Source organism: Sorex fumeus, unplaced genomic scaffold, assembly GCF_029834395.1.
Source record: "Sorex fumeus unplaced genomic scaffold, SorFum_2.1 ptg000033l, whole genome shotgun sequence".
NCBI classification, from domain to species: domain Eukaryota; kingdom Metazoa; phylum Chordata; class Mammalia; order Eulipotyphla; family Soricidae; genus Sorex; species Sorex fumeus.
In genome coordinates this window covers 31496241-31514602 of record NW_026606090.1, presented here as the reverse complement: position 1 = coordinate 31514602, position 18362 = coordinate 31496241, and the positions used below count along the sequence as shown (strand labels likewise).

The window sequence follows — 18362 nt, the reverse complement described above, 5'->3', positions numbered from 1 at the left end:
CCGAGCACCGCCAGGAGTAATTCCTGAGTGCAGAGCCAGGAGTAACCCCTGTGCATCGCCAGGTGTGACTCAAAAAAGCAAAAAAAAAAAAAAGAACAGATTCTAGTATCTAAATCTATGCCATCCCATTCCCATATGGTAGCCAGTTTCTCCACCAAGTAAACCCCTGAAGTATAAAATAGTATGAATTAAGATGCTTTGTAAATTTGAGATACACGACAGATTTTTCCAGGCATAGAAATTTAATTTAATGTAAATCCCAATTTTACTGATATCTCAAAATGATGTTTATTTTCATTAAATAAAATACATTATTGAAATTAATGTAACCTGTTTCTCTTTCCCAGTTTCACATTTCTAGACTATGAACGTTATCAAAAGTGGCCTTCTTGAATCCATTTCTGATCTTTCACATAATAAAATATACTCTCTTCTCTAAATTTCTTGTTTGCTTCTGACTTTAGTGTTTGTTTTTAATGCTTTCAAACTGCAGAACAACACTCTAGAGTTATAGTACAGTACCAAAAACTGTTTTTAGAGAAGTAGGGAAAGGAAACCACACACAGTAAATTTATGCCTTGTTCACTTTCACTCAATAAACCTTTCTTGAGATCTCCTGTGAGATCAGTATGTTTGTACAGTCCATGCCTGAGTAAGGATACATACCAGCTGATTCTCAGATACTGAGGAAGAGAGGGAGGACAGATTCGCCTGTAAAATTATAGACATAGTTTGCATTTAGTAAAAGTCACATTTAATAAACATTCCTACATTTTAAATCATGCCAAAGTTCTTTTATTAATACATATAAGCAATAATACTTTAAAAGAATAAAGTAGAAGTAATACATAACATCATTTTTAAGATTTTCATATACTACATTAAAGTATTTTTCCAATGCATTTTTATTTTTTCACCTGATAGTGAGCATATCGTCTCTGATGTTCTTAATGTTACTATGTTAACATAAACACTACCACAATACATCACAAATTCTTTTAGGTAATGTTTTATTATCTATGTACTTTCTATTTTTACTTCAATATACTATGCTATTGGGTGCTTATATCTATATAGCACATGTTGAAACAACAGATTTTTTCCTTAGTGAGTATTTATATTTAAATATAGTAAGATTTTCTTGGGGCAGGAGCAATAGCTTGCCTTGTATACAACCAATCTGGGTTCAATCCCTGGCATCCCAAAGGTCCCTGAGAACCACCAGGACTAGTTCTTGAGTGCAGAGCCAGGAGGAGCCCCTAAGCACTGCCGGGTGTGACCCCAAAACAAAACAAACAAAATTGTATAATATTTTCGTGAATTAATATAGAAAATTATTGTATTTTAAGACTGCTATTTCTTCATTCTTGAATTCTTTTATGATAATTTAGCTTCCTTCTGACTATAGTAAATGCTTTCTTTTTTTTTCACATCTCATTCTCTTGTAAGATTTGTATTTAGTTCTCATTCTTGAATGATAGTTTAACTATACGCAAAATTTTAGGGTAGCAACAACTGTATGTAAAATTTTAGGATGACAATCGTTTTCTCTAAAGAATTGTACATGCTATGACATTAGCTCTGGTTTCTATTACTGCTACAGTATAAATGTCATCACTTGGTGGGTCATCTGCCTTCACATTTGGTTAGTTTTTAAGGTTTTCTCCATGGCATTCAATACGATACATCTGAAGATAAATTTCTTTTTTATGTATCCTTTTTGGGAACTTGATATATTCCTTCACTCTGGGTTGGTGTATATTTCTTGAATTCTGTAAAATTCTCCATGAACATCCCTCCAAATATTGCCTCTTACCACTAAATCTAATCCGTTTGTATTGAGGATCTTTTAAATACAATCTATCTCTATCCATTTTCCATGAAAATACAGAAAAAAGATATAGAAAATAATAGACACTAGAGAGATAGTTCAGAGGGTCAGTGGTGAAGATGCTGACCTTGCCAGCGGTCAACCCAGATTTAACTTGCAGCAGAGTGTATGGTTCCCCAAGCCCCACATGAAGCCATCTCTAAGCACAGAGTCAGGAGTAAGTCCTGAGCACCCAGGGGTGGCCCCTAACGCAAACACAGATAGATAGATAGATAGATAGATAGATGATAGACTGGTTTCTACACATAGTCTGCCAATTAACTCATGTTTCTTCACCTCTGCACTTCACATTAGAATATAACATGCTATTGGATTTTGTATTTTAGTGGGTTATTATTTGCGGGGAGGGGGTGCTTCCAAGTAATGTTCAGGGGACACCAAGTCCACTCCGTGCAATGCTTGAGGTGCCCGTCAGTACTGGGGCTACGAGCACCAACTGGCGGTACCTGGAAACGAAGCCGAGTCTGCATCACACTAGCGTTCCAGCCCCAGAGACTTCCTTTTAAGTTCTAGAAGTTCCATTTCCTTTTGTTTCAAGTCTTCATTATGGCATATATCACTCCTTTTAACTATTTCAAAATTTGAAAATATGTTTTATAATTCTCTGAGATCTTTCAATGATTGCCCCATTGCTAAATCTCCTGCTATTAGATGTGCTGGCTGTATATCGTGTCTCTGCCCCACGATGTCTGCTACTCATTTGATGAGTATTTTACCTGTCATCTTGAGATTTTTATCTGTAATCTTTTATCTATAACTTAGCCAGACTAAATATGGTAATAACTTCTGTAGGTATTGAGAACGGTTAATTTGGGAAATACTTTTTAATATATATATTTCATATTTGTGAGGGTGTGCATATGTGAGTGTGTGTGTGTGTGTGTGTGTGTGTGTGTGTCTTTCACCACCAAAGAGCATAGAGTGGAGATAGTATTTGTCTTTTCTCTATTCTCTGTATTAAGTTTCTAGATGGACTCATGGGATGTCTTTCCAGATCTACCCTTGATATAAAGCTAAAACCTAAGACCCTTAGTTTGTGCCAGACCTATTCCGGCAGAGCTTCAGTTCGTAATATCCACACTTAGAGTTCAAACTCTGAACTCTCAGAAGTTTTTTTTTTCTTTCTCTCAGGCCATGTTAAATATGTAGCTTTCAGAGTTATGCTGTACTGAAGATTTCTACGTTTGAATGGGATGCTTATCTTCCACATCAGCCCAACCTTCTGCTTTCACGGGAAAGGATCAACAAACCAACATATAAATACACTGGGCTAAAATGTGCCTTGGTTTTTAGACTTTGCAGATGTTTTAGGGTAGATTCTATCAATGCTGCATTTACTTTGCAAGAGATAAATAATCGTTGCGATGGAAAATTTAGTGATTTTATGCTGCCACTAAGTATGTAGGTAGGGGTGTGAATCACCAAATAAAATGACGAAGCACCTGCAGCCCTTATACGAGACCTGACATTGTTTTCCACCTCTGACTCATGGCATTCTTGAAGAGGACTGTCACAGCGTGCTGCCATTCCTGGTTGCTCGGTGGCAGCAGGGTGCCCCGGCTAAGTGGTCCCCAGCTCTGATTGCTGTGGACAGGTCAGTGTGTACTGAGGTTTATGACTATTTTATGCTGACAAAAATTGCTTTTCCCAATGTCCATCATAGTGCTTTTCAGCTCACCTATGATTTTTAACTTCCATAATGTAATAAGAAAAATAATTAGTTCTTTAAAAATCTTAGCTTTTCTCTTTAATTTTTCATTACTGCAACATTGAGAGGATTTTCTAAGAATTCCCTAAGTTAATGTTTCTCTGAAATGTGCTGAATTAGATCTGAGTTTCTTGACTGAAACAAAGCAGGAAAAGTACCTTCTTAGACATAAACAATTACAATTGGTAATATTATAATGCATACTTGAAAGTACATCACAGAATAGATCTAAAGTTATCCCAAGAAAATATTTTTGTTCTATGTATGGAGATGGATGTTAGCTAGACTTATAATGGTGCTTATTTCACAATTGTGAACCATTTTGTTTTATATTTGAAATGACTACAATATTAAGTCATTGTAACTCAAGAAATAAATAGAAAAATGAGATGCATAATTTAAAATTATTTGCAATTTAACTACATTTCTAATATTTATCAATCTATCAAACTAAATAATATCAATATAGAGTAAAATATATAATTCTTGCATCAATATATTGATTAAATTAGAAAAAAATCCCAAATATGTTTGTATTCTTTATCTATAAAACTCTCTATTTATTCACGATGAATCATGAAATAATAATGAAGTACTTTAGACTTTCTGGAGCACTTTCATTTCATCTCCTATAATGAATTCATATTCCTATCATGAGAACCTATTCCCAGAGAAAGGATGAAATGAAATTAAAACCACAGGGCCAAGTGGACATTTATAAAGCCTTATTTCATTTACCAAAGAATAAAAAAAATTGATTTATGTTTAATATCATAAAAATAACCATGTTCTTCCCACTAAACCAATCAGATTTAACCCTTTGACAAACCTTCATGTGCAGCCCTGAGCAGATTAAGTTCTGTTTACGAAATGCAATCGTTAGAGCTTTGTAAACAATTTTGAAGACTTTTTTCTAAAGTGAGCAAAGATTTGTGAGTTGAGACTAGAGCAGTGAGTAGAGGAAACTCCAGCGCATCAAGCAATGGAACTAGGATAAGCAGAAATTTGAGAACCTAAGAAATAAATTGGGGAACTGAATTTCAACAACACCCAAAGTTTTCATCTGTCCATACTAATGCTAACAGTGACAACATTAGAAATGAGTATAACAAGGAGGCCTTGGGCCAGGAAGATGGTTGAAAGGGCTAAGCAAATGCCTGGCATGAAAAGGCCCCAAGATCAACCCATGGCACCACACTAACCCCAAGCACCACCCGGGGAGATTCTAAAACAAACAAGCTAAATAGCATGGCTCTGATGCCAAACGCCACCCCCTAATCTATACTCTAAAGAGATCGTTTGGAATAAGGGTCTCCCAAGCAATGCTCGGGCCCCCTGGCGCCGTGTAATCCCATCAGCGGCCAATCCTCAGAGACTATAAAATCCAGATCCCGGACGAGAGCAGTGCAGTCTCTGCCCCCGCGCTTCGGTGTTCCTTCCCGGAGTCCCTTGGAGGGGAGCGGGTTGAGCTTTCCTCCCCACCCCGACCAGGGCTACGGCAGCCGGAGACCTCCAGGACCAGCCACCACCATGCTGAGACCACTCTCCACACACATGAAGGTACTGGCAGAGGGACAAAGCCACGCGGGTTCCGGGGCCGAGACCTCCAAGCCTACTCGAATTGGAGTCGAGCATCTTCCACCCAGATCCTCCAAATTCCAGTAGGCGGGGTCACACCCACCACCTGGCCCCCTGGCGCCGTGTAATCCCATCAGCGGCCAAGACTCAGAGACTATAAAATCCAGATCCCGGACGAGAGCAGTGCAGTCTCTGCCCCCGCGCTTCGGTGTTCCTTCCCGGAGTCCCTTGGAGGGGAGCGGGTTGAGCTTTCCTCCCCACCCCGACCAGGGCTACGGCAGCCGGAGACCTCCAGGACCAGCCACCACCATGCTGAGACCACTCTCCACACACATGAAGGTACTGGCAGAGGGACAAAGCCACGCGGGTTCCGGGGCCGAGACCTCCAAGCCTACTCGAATTGGAGTCGAGCATCTTCCACCCAGATCCTCCAAATTCCAGTAGGCGGGGTCACACCCACCACCTGGCCCCCTGGCGCCGTGTAATCCCATCAGCGGCCAAGACTCAGAGACTATAAAATCCAGATCCCGGACGAGAGCAGTGCAGTCTCTGCCCCCGCGCTTCGGTGTTCCTTCCCGGAGTCCCTTGGAGGGGAGCGGGTTGAGCTTTCCTCCCCACCCCGACCAGGGCTACGGCAGCCGGAGACCTCCAGGACCAGCCACCACCATGCTGAGACCACTCTCCACACACATGAAGGTACTGGCAGAGGGACAAAGCCACGCGGGTTCCGGGGCCGAGACCTCCAAGCCTACTCGAATTGGAGTCGAGCATCTTCCACCCAGATCCTCCAAATTCCAGTAGGCGGGGTCACACCCACCACCTGGCCCCCTGGCGCCGTGTAATCCCATCAGCGGCCAAGACTCAGAGACTATAAAATCCAGATCCCGGACGAGAGCAGTGCAGTCTCTGCCCCCGCGCTTCGGTGTTCCTTCCCGGAGTCCCTTGGAGGGGAGCGGGTTGAGCTTTCCTCCCCACCCCGACCAGGGCTACGGCAGCCGGAGACCTCCAGGACCAGCCACCACCATGCTGAGACCACTCTCCACACACATGAAGGTACTGGCAGAGGGACAAAGCCACGCGGGTTCCGGGGCCGAGACCTCCAAGCCTACTCGAATTGGAGTCGAGCATCTTCCACCCAGATCCTCCAAATTCCAGTAGGCGGGGTCACACCCACCACCTGGCCCCCTGGCGCCGTGTAATCCCATCAGCGGCCAAGACTCAGAGACTATAAAATCCAGATCCCGGACGAGAGCAGTGCAGTCTCTGCCCCCGCGCTTCGGTGTTCCTTCCCGGAGTCCCTTGGAGGGGAGCGGGTTGAGCTTTCCTCCCCACCCCGACCAGGGCTACGGCAGCCGGAGACCTCCAGGACCAGCCACCACCATGCTGAGACCACTCTCCACACACATGAAGGTACTGGCAGAGGGACAAAGCCACGCGGGTTCCGGGGCCGAGACCTCCAAGCCTACTCGAATTGGAGTCGAGCATCTTCCACCCAGATCCTCCAAATTCCAGTAGGCGGGGTCACACCCACCACCTGGCCCCCTGGCGCCGTGTAATCCCATCAGCGGCCAATCCTCAGAGACTATAAAATCCAGATCCCGGACGAGAGCAGTGCAGTCTCTGCCCCCGCGCTTCGGTGTTCCTTCCCGGAGTCCCTTGGAGGGGAGCGGGTTGAGCTTTCCTCCCCACCCCGACCAGGGCTACGGCAGCCGGAGACCTCCAGGACCAGCCACCACCATGCTGAGACCACTCTCCACACACATGAAGGTACTGGCAGAGGGACAAAGCCACGCGGGTTCCGGGGCCGAGACCTCCAAGCCTACTCGAATTGGAGTCGAGCATCTTCCACCCAGATCCTCCAAATTCCAGTAGGCGGGGTCACACCCACCACCTGGCCCCCTGGCGCCGTGTAATCCCATCAGCGGCCAAGACTCAGAGACTATAAAATCCAGATCCCGGACGAGAGCAGTGCAGTCTCTGCCCCCGCGCTTCGGTGTTCCTTCCCGGAGTCCCTTGGAGGGGAGCGGGTTGAGCTTTCCTCCCCACCCCGACCAGGGCTACGGCAGCCGGAGACCTCCAGGACCAGCCACCACCATGCTGAGACCACTCTCCACACACATGAAGGTACTGGCAGAGGGACAAAGCCACGCGGGTTCCGGGGCCGAGACCTCCAAGCCTACTCGAATTGGAGTCGAGCATCTTCCACCCAGATCCTCCAAATTCCAGTAGGCGGGGTCACACCCACCACCTGGCCCCCTGGCGCCGTGTAATCCCATCAGCGGCCAAGACTCAGAGACTATAAAATCCAGATCCCGGACGAGAGCAGTGCAGTCTCTGCCCCCGCGCTTCGGTGTTCCTTCCCGGAGTCCCTTGGAGGGGAGCGGGTTGAGCTTTCCTCCCCACCCCGACCAGGGCTACGGCAGCCGGAGACCTCCAGGACCAGCCACCACCATGCTGAGACCACTCTCCACACACATGAAGGTACTGGCAGAGGGACAAAGCCACGCGGGTTCCGGGGCCGAGACCTCCAAGCCTACTCGAATTGGAGTCGAGCATCTTCCACCCAGATCCTCCAAATTCCAGTAGGCGGGGTCACACCCACCACCTGGCCCCCTGGCGCCGTGTAATCCCATCAGCGGCCAAGACTCAGAGACTATAAAATCCAGATCCCGGACGAGAGCAGTGCAGTCTCTGCCCCCGCGCTTCGGTGTTCCTTCCCGGAGTCCCTTGGAGGGGAGCGGGTTGAGCTTTCCTCCCCACCCCGACCAGGGCTACGGCAGCCGGAGACCTCCAGGACCAGCCACCACCATGCTGAGACCACTCTCCACACACATGAAGGTACTGGCAGAGGGACAAAGCCACGCGGGTTCCGGGGCCGAGACCTCCAAGCCTACTCGAATTGGAGTCGAGCATCTTCCACCCAGATCCTCCAAATTCCAGTAGGCGGGGTCACACCCACCACCTGGCCCCCTGGCGCCGTGTAATCCCATCAGCGGCCAATCCTCAGAGACTATAAAATCCAGATCCCGGACGAGAGCAGTGCAGTCTCTGCCCCCGCGCTTCGGTGTTCCTTCCCGGAGTCCCTTGGAGGGGAGCGGGTTGAGCTTTCCTCCCCACCCCGACCAGGGCTACGGCAGCCGGAGACCTCCAGGACCAGCCACCACCATGCTGAGACCACTCTCCACACACATGAAGGTACTGGCAGAGGGACAAAGCCACGCGGGTTCCGGGGCCGAGACCTCCAAGCCTACTCGAATTGGAGTCGAGCATCTTCCACCCAGATCCTCCAAATTCCAGTAGGCGGGGTCACACCCACCACCTGGCCCCCTGGCGCCGTGTAATCCCATCAGCGGCCAAGACTCAGAGACTATAAAATCCAGATCCCGGACGAGAGCAGTGCAGTCTCTGCCCCCGCGCTTCGGTGTTCCTTCCCGGAGTCCCTTGGAGGGGAGCGGGTTGAGCTTTCCTCCCCACCCCGACCAGGGCTACGGCAGCCGGAGACCTCCAGGACCAGCCACCACCATGCTGAGACCACTCTCCACACACATGAAGGTACTGGCAGAGGGACAAAGCCACGCGGGTTCCGGGGCCGAGACCTCCAAGCCTACTCGAATTGGAGTCGAGCATCTTCCACCCAGATCCTCCAAATTCCAGTAGGCGGGGTCACACCCACCACCTGGCCCCCTGGCGCCGTGTAATCCCATCAGCGGCCAAGACTCAGAGACTATAAAATCCAGATCCCGGACGAGAGCAGTGCAGTCTCTGCCCCCGCGCTTCGGTGTTCCTTCCCGGAGTCCCTTGGAGGGGAGCGGGTTGAGCTTTCCTCCCCACCCCGACCAGGGCTACGGCAGCCGGAGACCTCCAGGACCAGCCACCACCATGCTGAGACCACTCTCCACACACATGAAGGTACTGGCAGAGGGACAAAGCCACGCGGGTTCCGGGGCCGAGACCTCCAAGCCTACTCGAATTGGAGTCGAGCATCTTCCACCCAGATCCTCCAAATTCCAGTAGGCGGGGTCACACCCACCACCTGGCCCCCTGGCGCCGTGTAATCCCATCAGCGGCCAAGACTCAGAGACTATAAAATCCAGATCCCGGACGAGAGCAGTACAGTCTCTGCCCCCGCGCTTCGGTGTTCCTTCCCGGAGTCCCTTGGAGGGGAGCGGGTTGAGCTTTCCTCCCCACCCCGACCAGGGCTACGGCAGCCGGAGACCTCCAGGACCAGCCACCACCATGCTGAGACCACTCTCCACACACATGAAGGTACTGGCAGAGGGACAAAGCCACGCGGGTTCCGGGGCCGAGACCTCCAAGCCTACTCGAATTGGAGTCGAGCATCTTCCACCCAGATCCTCCAAATTCCAGTAGGCGGGGTCACACCCACCACCTGGCCCCCTGGCGCCGTGTAATCCCATCAGCGGCCAAGACTCAGAGACTATAAAATCCAGATCCCGGACGAGAGCAGTGCAGTCTCTGCCCCCGCGCTTCGGTGTTCCTTCCCGGAGTCCCTTGGAGGGGAGCGGGTTGAGCTTTCCTCCCCACCCCGACCAGGGCTACGGCAGCCGGAGACCTCCAGGACCAGCCACCACCATGCTGAGACCACTCTCCACACACATGAAGGTACTGGCAGAGGGACAAAGCCACGCGGGTTCCGGGGCCGAGACCTCCAAGCCTACTCGAATTGGAGTCGAGCATCTTCCACCCAGATCCTCCAAATTCCAGTAGGCGGGGTCACACCCACCACCTGGCCCCCTGGCGCCGTGTAATCCCATCAGCGGCCAATCCTCAGAGACTATAAAATCCAGATCCCGGACGAGAGCAGTGCAGTCTCTGCCCCCGCGCTTCGGTGTTCCTTCCCGGAGTCCCTTGGAGGGGAGCGGGTTGAGCTTTCCTCCCCACCCCGACCAGGGCTACGGCAGCCGGAGACCTCCAGGACCAGCCACCACCATGCTGAGACCACTCTCCACACACATGAAGGTACTGGCAGAGGGACAAAGCCACGCAGGTTCCGGGGCCGAGACCTCCAAGCCTACTCGAATTGGAGTCGAGCATCTTCCACCCAGATCCTCCAAATTCCAGTAGGCGGGGTCACACCCACCACCTGGCCCCCTGGCGCCGTGTAATCCCATCAGCGGCCAATCCTCAGAGACTATAAAATCCAGATCCCGGACGAGAGCAGTGCAGTCTCTGCCCCCGCGCTTCGGTGTTCCTTCCCGGAGTCCCTTGGAGGGGAGCGGGTTGAGCTTTCCTCCCCACCCCGACCAGGGCTACGGCAGCCGGAGACCTCCAGGACCAGCCACCACCATGCTGAGACCACTCTCCACACACATGAAGGTACTGGCAGAGGGACAAAGCCACGCGGGTTCCGGGGCCGAGACCTCCAAGCCTACTCGAATTGGAGTCGAGCATCTTCCACCCAGATCCTCCAAATTCCAGTAGGCGGGGTCACACCCACCACCTGGCCCCCTGGCGCCGTGTAATCCCATCAGCGGCCAATCCTCAGAGACTATAAAATCCAGATCCCGGACGAGAGCAGTGCAGTCTCTGCCCCCGCGCTTCGGTGTTCCTTCCCGGAGTCCCTTGGAGGGGAGCGGGTTGAGCTTTCCTCCCCACCCCGACCAGGGCTACGGCAGCCGGAGACCTCCAGGACCAGCCACCACCATGCTGAGACCACTCTCCACACACATGAAGGTACTGGCAGAGGGACAAAGCCACGCGGGTTCCGGGGCCGAGACCTCCAAGCCTACTCGAATTGGAGTCGAGCATCTTCCACCCAGATCCTCCAAATTCCAGTAGGCGGGGTCACACCCACCACCTGGCCCCCTGGCGCCGTGTAATCCCATCAGCGGCCAATCCTCAGAGACTATAAAATCCAGATCCCGGACGAGAGCAGTGCAGTCTCTGCCCCCGCGCTTCGGTGTTCCTTCCCGGAGTCCCTTGGAGGGGAGCGGGTTGAGCTTTCCTCCCCACCCCGACCAGGGCTACGGCAGCCGGAGACCTCCAGGACCAGCCACCACCATGCTGAGACCACTCTCCACACACATGAAGGTACTGGCAGAGGGACAAAGCCACGCGGGTTCCGGGGCCGAGACCTCCAAGCCTACTCGAATTGGAGTCGAGCATCTTCCACCCAGATCCTCCAAATTCCAGTAGGCGGGGTCACACCCACCACCTGGCCCCCTGGCGCCGTGTAATCCCATCAGCGGCCAAGACTCAGAGACTATAAAATCCAGATCCCGGACGAGAGCAGTGCAGTCTCTGCCCCCGCGCTTCGGTGTTCCTTCCCGGAGTCCCTTGGAGGGGAGCGGGTTGAGCTTTCCTCCCCACCCCGACCAGGGCTACGGCAGCCGGAGACCTCCAGGACCAGCCACCACCATGCTGAGACCACTCTCCACACACATGAAGGTACTGGCAGAGGGACAAAGCCACGCGGGTTCCGGGGCCGAGACCTCCAAGCCTACTCGAATTGGAGTCGAGCATCTTCCACCCAGATCCTCCAAATTCCAGTAGGCGGGGTCACACCCACCACCTGGCCCCCTGGCGCCGTGTAATCCCATCAGCGGCCAATCCTCAGAGACTATAAAATCCAGATCCCGGACGAGAGCAGTGCAGTCTCTGCCCCCGCGCTTCGGTGTTCCTTCCCGGAGTCCCTTGGAGGGGAGCGGGTTGAGCTTTCCTCCCCACCCCGACCAGGGCTACGGCAGCCGGAGACCTCCAGGACCAGCCACCACCATGCTGAGACCACTCTCCACACACATGAAGGTACTGGCAGAGGGACAAAGCCACGCGGGTTCCGGGGCCGAGACCTCCAAGCCTACTCGAATTGGAGTCGAGCATCTTCCACCCAGATCCTCCAAATTCCAGTAGGCGGGGTCACACCCACCACCTGGCCCCCTGGCGCCGTGTAATCCCATCAGCGGCCAATCCTCAGAGACTATAAAATCCAGATCCCGGACGAGAGCAGTGCAGTCTCTGCCCCCGCGCTTCGGTGTTCCTTCCCGGAGTCCCTTGGAGGGGAGCGGGTTGAGCTTTCCTCCCCACCCCGACCAGGGCTACGGCAGCCGGAGACCTCCAGGACCAGCCACCACCATGCTGAGACCACTCTCCACACACATGAAGGTACTGGCAGAGGGACAAAGCCACGCGGGTTCCGGGGCCGAGACCTCCAAGCCTACTCGAATTGGAGTCGAGCATCTTCCACCCAGATCCTCCAAATTCCAGTAGGCGGGGTCACACCCACCACCTGGCCCCCTGGCGCCGTGTAATCCCATCAGCGGCCAATCCTCAGAGACTATAAAATCCAGATCCCGGACGAGAGCAGTGCAGTCTCTGCCCCCGCGCTTCGGTGTTCCTTCCCGGAGTCCCTTGGAGGGGAGCGGGTTGAGCTTTCCTCCCCACCCCGACCAGGGCTACGGCAGCCGAAGACCTCCAGGACCAGCCACCACCATGCTGAGACCACTCTCCACACACATGAAGGTACTGGCAGAGGGACAAAGCCACGCGGGTTCCGGGGCCGAGACCTCCAAGCCTACTCGAATTGGAGTCGAGCATCTTCCACCCAGATCCTCCAAATTCCAGTAGGCGGGGTCACACCCACCACCTGGCCCCCTGGCGCCGTGTAATCCCATCAGCGGCCCATCCTCAGAGACTATAAAATCCAGATCCCGGACGAGAGCAGTGCAGTCTCTGCCCCCGCGCTTCGGTGTTCCTTCCCGGAGTCCCTTGGAGGGGAGCGGGTTGAGCTTTCCTCCCCACCCCGACCAGGGCTACGGCAGCCGGAGACCTCCAGGACCAGCCACCACCATGCTGAGACCACTCTCCACACACATGAAGGTACTGGCAGAGGGACAAAGCCACGCGGGTTCCGGGGCCGAGACCTCCAAGCCTACTCGAATTGGAGTCGAGCATCTTCCACCCAGATCCTCCAAATTCCAGTAGGCGGGGTCACACCCACCACCTGGCCCCCTGGCGCCGTGTAATCCCATCAGCGGCCAATCCTCAGAGACTATAAAATCCAGATCCCGGACGAGAGCAGTGCAGTCTCTGCCCCCGCGCTTCGGTGTTCCTTCCCGGAGTCCCTTGGAGGGGAGCGGGTTGAGCTTTCCTCCCCACCCCGACCAGGGCTACGGCAGCCGGAGACCTCCAGGACCAGCCACCACCATGCTGAGACCACTCTCCACACACATGAAGGTACTGGCAGAGGGACAAAGCCACGCGGGTTCCGGGGCCGAGACCTCCAAGCCTACTCGAATTGGAGTCGAGCATCTTCCACCCAGATCCTCCAAATTCCAGTAGGCGGGGTCACACCCACCACCTGGCCCCCTGGCGCCGTGTAATCCCATCAGCGGCCAATCCTCAGAGACTATAAAATCCAGATCCCGGACGAGAGCAGTGCAGTCTCTGCCCCCGCGCTTCGGTGTTCCTTCCCGGAGTCCCTTGGAGGGGAGCGGGTTGAGCTTTCCTCCCCACCCCGACCAGGGCTACGGCAGCCGGAGACCTCCAGGACCAGCCACCACCATGCTGAGACCACTCTCCACACACATGAAGGTACTGGCAGAGGGACAAAGCCACGCGGGTTCCGGGGCCGAGACCTCCAAGCCTACTCGAATTGGAGTCGAGCATCTTCCACCCAGATCCTCCAAATTCCAGTAGGCGGGGTCACACCCACCACCTGGCCCCCTGGCGCCGTGTAATCCCATCAGCGGCCAATCCTCAGAGACTATAAAATCCAGATCCCGGACGAGAGCAGTGCAGTCTCTGCCCCCGCGCTTCGGTGTTCCTTCCCGGAGTCCCTTGGAGGGGAGCGGGTTGAGCTTTCCTCCCCACCCCGACCAGGGCTACGGCAGCCGGAGACCTCCAGGACCAGCCACCACCATGCTGAGACCACTCTCCACACACATGAAGGTACTGGCAGAGGGACAAAGCCACGCGGGTTCCGGGGCCGAGACCTCCAAGCCTACTCGAATTGGAGTCGAGCATCTTCCACCCAGATCCTCCAAATTCCAGTAGGCGGGGTCACACCCACCACCTGGCCCCCTGGCGCCGTGTAATCCCATCAGCGGCCAAGACTCAGAGACTATAAAATCCAGATCCCGGACGAGAGCAGTGCAGTCTCTGCCCCCGCGCTTCGGTGTTCCTTCCCGGAGTCCCTTGGAGGGGAGCGGGTTGAGCTTTCCTCCCCACCCCGACCAGGGCTACGGCAGCCGGAGACCTCCAGGACCAGCCACCACCATGCTGAGACCACTCTCCACACACATGAAGGTACTGGCAGAGGGACAAAGCCACGCGGGTTCCGGGGCCGAGACCTCCAAGCCTACTCGAATTGGAGTCGAGCATCTTCCACCCAGATCCTCCAAATTCCAGTAGGCGGGGTCACACCCACCACCTGGCCCCCTGGCGCCGTGTAATCCCATCAGCGGCCAATCCTCAGAGACTATAAAATCCAGATCCCGGACGAGAGCAGTGCAGTCTCTGCCCCCGCGCTTCGGTGTTCCTTCCCGGAGTCCCTTGGAGGGGAGCGGGTTGAGCTTTCCTCCCCACCCCGACCAGGGCTACGGCAGCCGGAGACCTCCAGGACCAGCCACCACCATGCTGAGACCACTCTCCACACACATGAAGGTACTGGCAGAGGGACAAAGCCACGCGGGTTCCGGGGCCGAGACCTCCAAGCCTACTCGAATTGGAGTCGAGCATCTTCCACCCAGATCCTCCAAATTCCAGTAGGCGGGGTCACACCCACCACCTGGCCCCCTGGCGCCGTGTAATCCCATCAGCGGCCAATCCTCAGAGACTATAAAATCCAGATCCCGGACGAGAGCAGTGCAGTCTCTGCCCCCGCGCTTCGGTGTTCCTTCCCGGAGTCCCTTGGAGGGGAGCGGGTTGAGCTTTCCTCCCCACCCCGACCAGGGCTACGGCAGCCGGAGACCTCCAGGACCAGCCACCACCATGCTGAGACCACTCTCCACACACATGAAGGTACTGGCAGAGGGACAAAGCCACGCGGGTTCCGGGGCCGAGACCTCCAAGCCTACTCGAATTGGAGTCGAGCATCTTCCACCCAGATCCTCCAAATTCCAGTAGGCGGGGTCACACCCACCACCTGGCCCCCTGGCGCCGTGTAATCCCATCAGCGGCCAATCCTCAGAGACTATAAAATCCAGATCCCGGACGAGAGCAGTGCAGTCTCTGCCCCCGCGCTTCGGTGTTCCTTCCCGGAGTCCCTTGGAGGGGAGCGGGTTGAGCTTTCCTCCCCACCCCGACCAGGGCTACGGCAGCCGGAGACCTCCAGGACCAGCCACCACCATGCTGAGACCACTCTCCACACACATGAAGGTACTGGCAGAGGGACAAAGCCACGCGGGTTCCGGGGCCGAGACCTCCAAGCCTACTCGAATTGGAGTCGAGCATCTTCCACCCAGATCCTCCAAATTCCAGTAGGCGGGGTCACACCCACCACCTGGCCCCCTGGCGCCGTGTAATCCCATCAGCGGCCAAGCCTCAGAGACTATAAAATCCAGATCCCGGACGAGAGCAGTGCAGTCTCTGCCCCCGCGCTTCGGTGTTCCTTCCCGGAGTCCCTTGGAGGGGAGCGGGTTGAGCTTTCCTCCCCACCCCGACCAGGGCTACGGCAGCCGGAGACCTCCAGGACCAGCCACCACCATGCTGAGACCACTCTCCACACACATGAAGGTACTGGCAGAGGGACAAAGCCACGCGGGTTCCGGGGCCGAGACCTCCAAGCCTACTCGAATTGGAGTCGAGCATCTTCCACCCAGATCCTCCAAATTCCAGTAGGCGGGGTCACACCCACCACCTGGCCCCCTGGCGCCGTGTAATCCCATCAGCGGCCAATCCTCAGAGACTATAAAATCCAGATCCCGGACGAGAGCAGTGCAGTCTCTGCCCCCGCGCTTCGGTGTTCCTTCCCGGAGTCCCTTGGAGGGGAGCGGGTTGAGCTTTCCTCCCCACCCCGACCAGGGCTACGGCAGCCGGAGACCTCCAGGACCAGCCACCACCATGCTGAGACCACTCTCCACACACATGAAGGTACTGGCAGAGGGACAAAGCCACGCGGGTTCCGGGGCCGAGACCTCCAAGCCTACTCGAATTGGAGTCGAGCATCTTCCACCCAGATCCTCCAAATTCCAGTAGGCGGGGTCACACCCACCACCTGGCCCCCTGGCGCCGTGTAATCCCATCAGCGGCCAATCCTCAGAGACTATAAAATCCAGATCCCGGACGAGAGCAGTGCAGTCTCTGCCCCCGCGCTTCGGTGTTCCTTCCCGGAGTCCCTTGGAGGGGAGCGGGTTGAGCTTTCCTCCCCACCCCGACCAGGGCTACGGCAGCCGGAGACCTCCAGGACCAGCCACCACCATGCTGAGACCACTCTCCACACACATGAAGGTACTGGCAGAGGGACAAAGCCACGCGGGTTCCGGGGCCGAGACCTCCAAGCCTACTCGAATTGGAGTCGAGCATCTTCCACCCAGATCCTCCAAATTCCAGTAGGCGGGGTCACACCCACCACCTGGCCCCCTGGCGCCGTGTAATCCCATCAGCGGCCAATCCTCAGAGACTATAAAATCCAGATCCCGGACGAGAGCAGTGCAGTCTCTGCCCCCGCGCTTCGGTGTTCCTTCCCGGAGTCCCTTGGAGGGGAGCGGGTTGAGCTTTCCTCCCCACCCCGACCAGGGCTACGGCAGCCGGAGACCTCCAGGACCAGCCACCACCATGCTGAGACCACTCTCCACACACATGAAGGTACTGGCAGAGGGACAAAGCCACGCGGGTTCCGGGGCCGAGACCTCCAAGCCTACTCGAATTGGAGTCGAGCATCTTCCACCCAGATCCTCCAAATTCCAGTAGGCGGGGTCACACCCACCACCTGGCCCCCTGGCGCCGTGTAATCCCATCAGCGGCCAATCCTCAGAGACTATAAAATCCAGATCCCGGACGAGAGCAGTGCAGTCTCTGCCCCCGCGCTTCGGTGTTCCTTCCCGGAGTCCCTTGGAGGGGAGCGGGTTGAGCTTTCCTCCCCACCCCGACCAGGGCTACGGCAGCCGGAGACCTCCAGGACCAGCCACCACCATGCTGAGACCACTCTCCACACACATGAAGGTACTGGCAGAGGGACAAAGCCACGCGGGTTCCGGGGCCGAGACCTCCAAGCCTACTCGAATTGGAGTCGAGCATCTTCCACCCAGATCCTCCAAATTCCAGTAGGCGGGGTCACACCCACCACCTGGCCCCCTGGCGCCGTGTAATCCCATCAGCGGCCAATCCTCAGAGACTATAAAATCCAGATCCCGGACGAGAGCAGTGCAGTCTCTGCCCCCGCGCTTCGGTGTTCCTTCCCGGAGTCCCTTGGAGGGGAGCGGGTTGAGCTTTCCTCCCCACCCCGACCAGGGCTACGGCAGCCGGAGACCTCCAGGACCAGCCACCACCATGCTGAGACCACTCTCCACACACATGAAGGTACTGGCAGAGGGACAAAGCCACGCGGGTTCCGGGGCCGAGACCTCCAAGCCTACTCGAATTGGAGTCGAGCATCTTCCACCCAGATCCTCCAAATTCCAGTAGGCGGGGTCACACCCACCACCTGGCCCCCTGGCGCCGTGTAATCCCATCAGCGGCCAATCCTCAGAGACTATAAAATCCAGATCCCGGACGAGAGCAGTGCAGTCTCTGCCCCCGCGCTTCGGTGTTCCTTCCCGGAGTCCCTTGGAGGGGAGCGGGTTGAGCTTTCCTCCCCACCCCGACCAGGGCTACGGCAGCCGGAGACCTCCAGGACCAGCCACCACCATGCTGAGACCACTCTCCACACACATGAAGGTACTGGCAGAGGGACAAAGCCACGCGGGTTCCGGGGCCGAGACCTCCAAGCCTACTCGAATTGGAGTCGAGCATCTTCCACCCAGATCCTCCAAATTCCAGTAGGCGGGGTCACACCCACCACCTGGCCCCCTGGCGCCGTGTAATCCCATCAGCGGCCAATCCTCAGAGACTATAAAATCCAGATCCCGGACGAGAGCAGTGCAGTCTCTGCCCCCGCGCTTCGGTGTTCCTTCCCGGAGTCCCTTGGAGGGGAGCGGGTTGAGCTTTCCTCCCCACCCCGACCAGGGCTACGGCAGCCGGAGACCTCCAGGACCAGCCACCACCATGCTGAGACCACTCTCCACACAC

General features: G+C 55.0%; 1 protein-coding gene across 2 annotated transcripts in view; it reads right to left on the bottom strand.

The window, feature by feature from the left end:
* The window catches only part of MLIP (muscular LMNA interacting protein), a 331240-nt gene that overhangs the window by 94540 nt on the left and 218338 nt on the right, over positions 1 to 18362 (bottom strand). For both annotated transcript variants that reach the window (XM_056116919.1, XM_056116920.1), the window contains one exon: positions 667 to 711. In XM_056116919.1, the coding sequence (XP_055972894.1) occupies positions 667 to 711 (45 nt within the window). The remainder of the gene's footprint in view (positions 1 to 666; positions 712 to 18362) is intronic.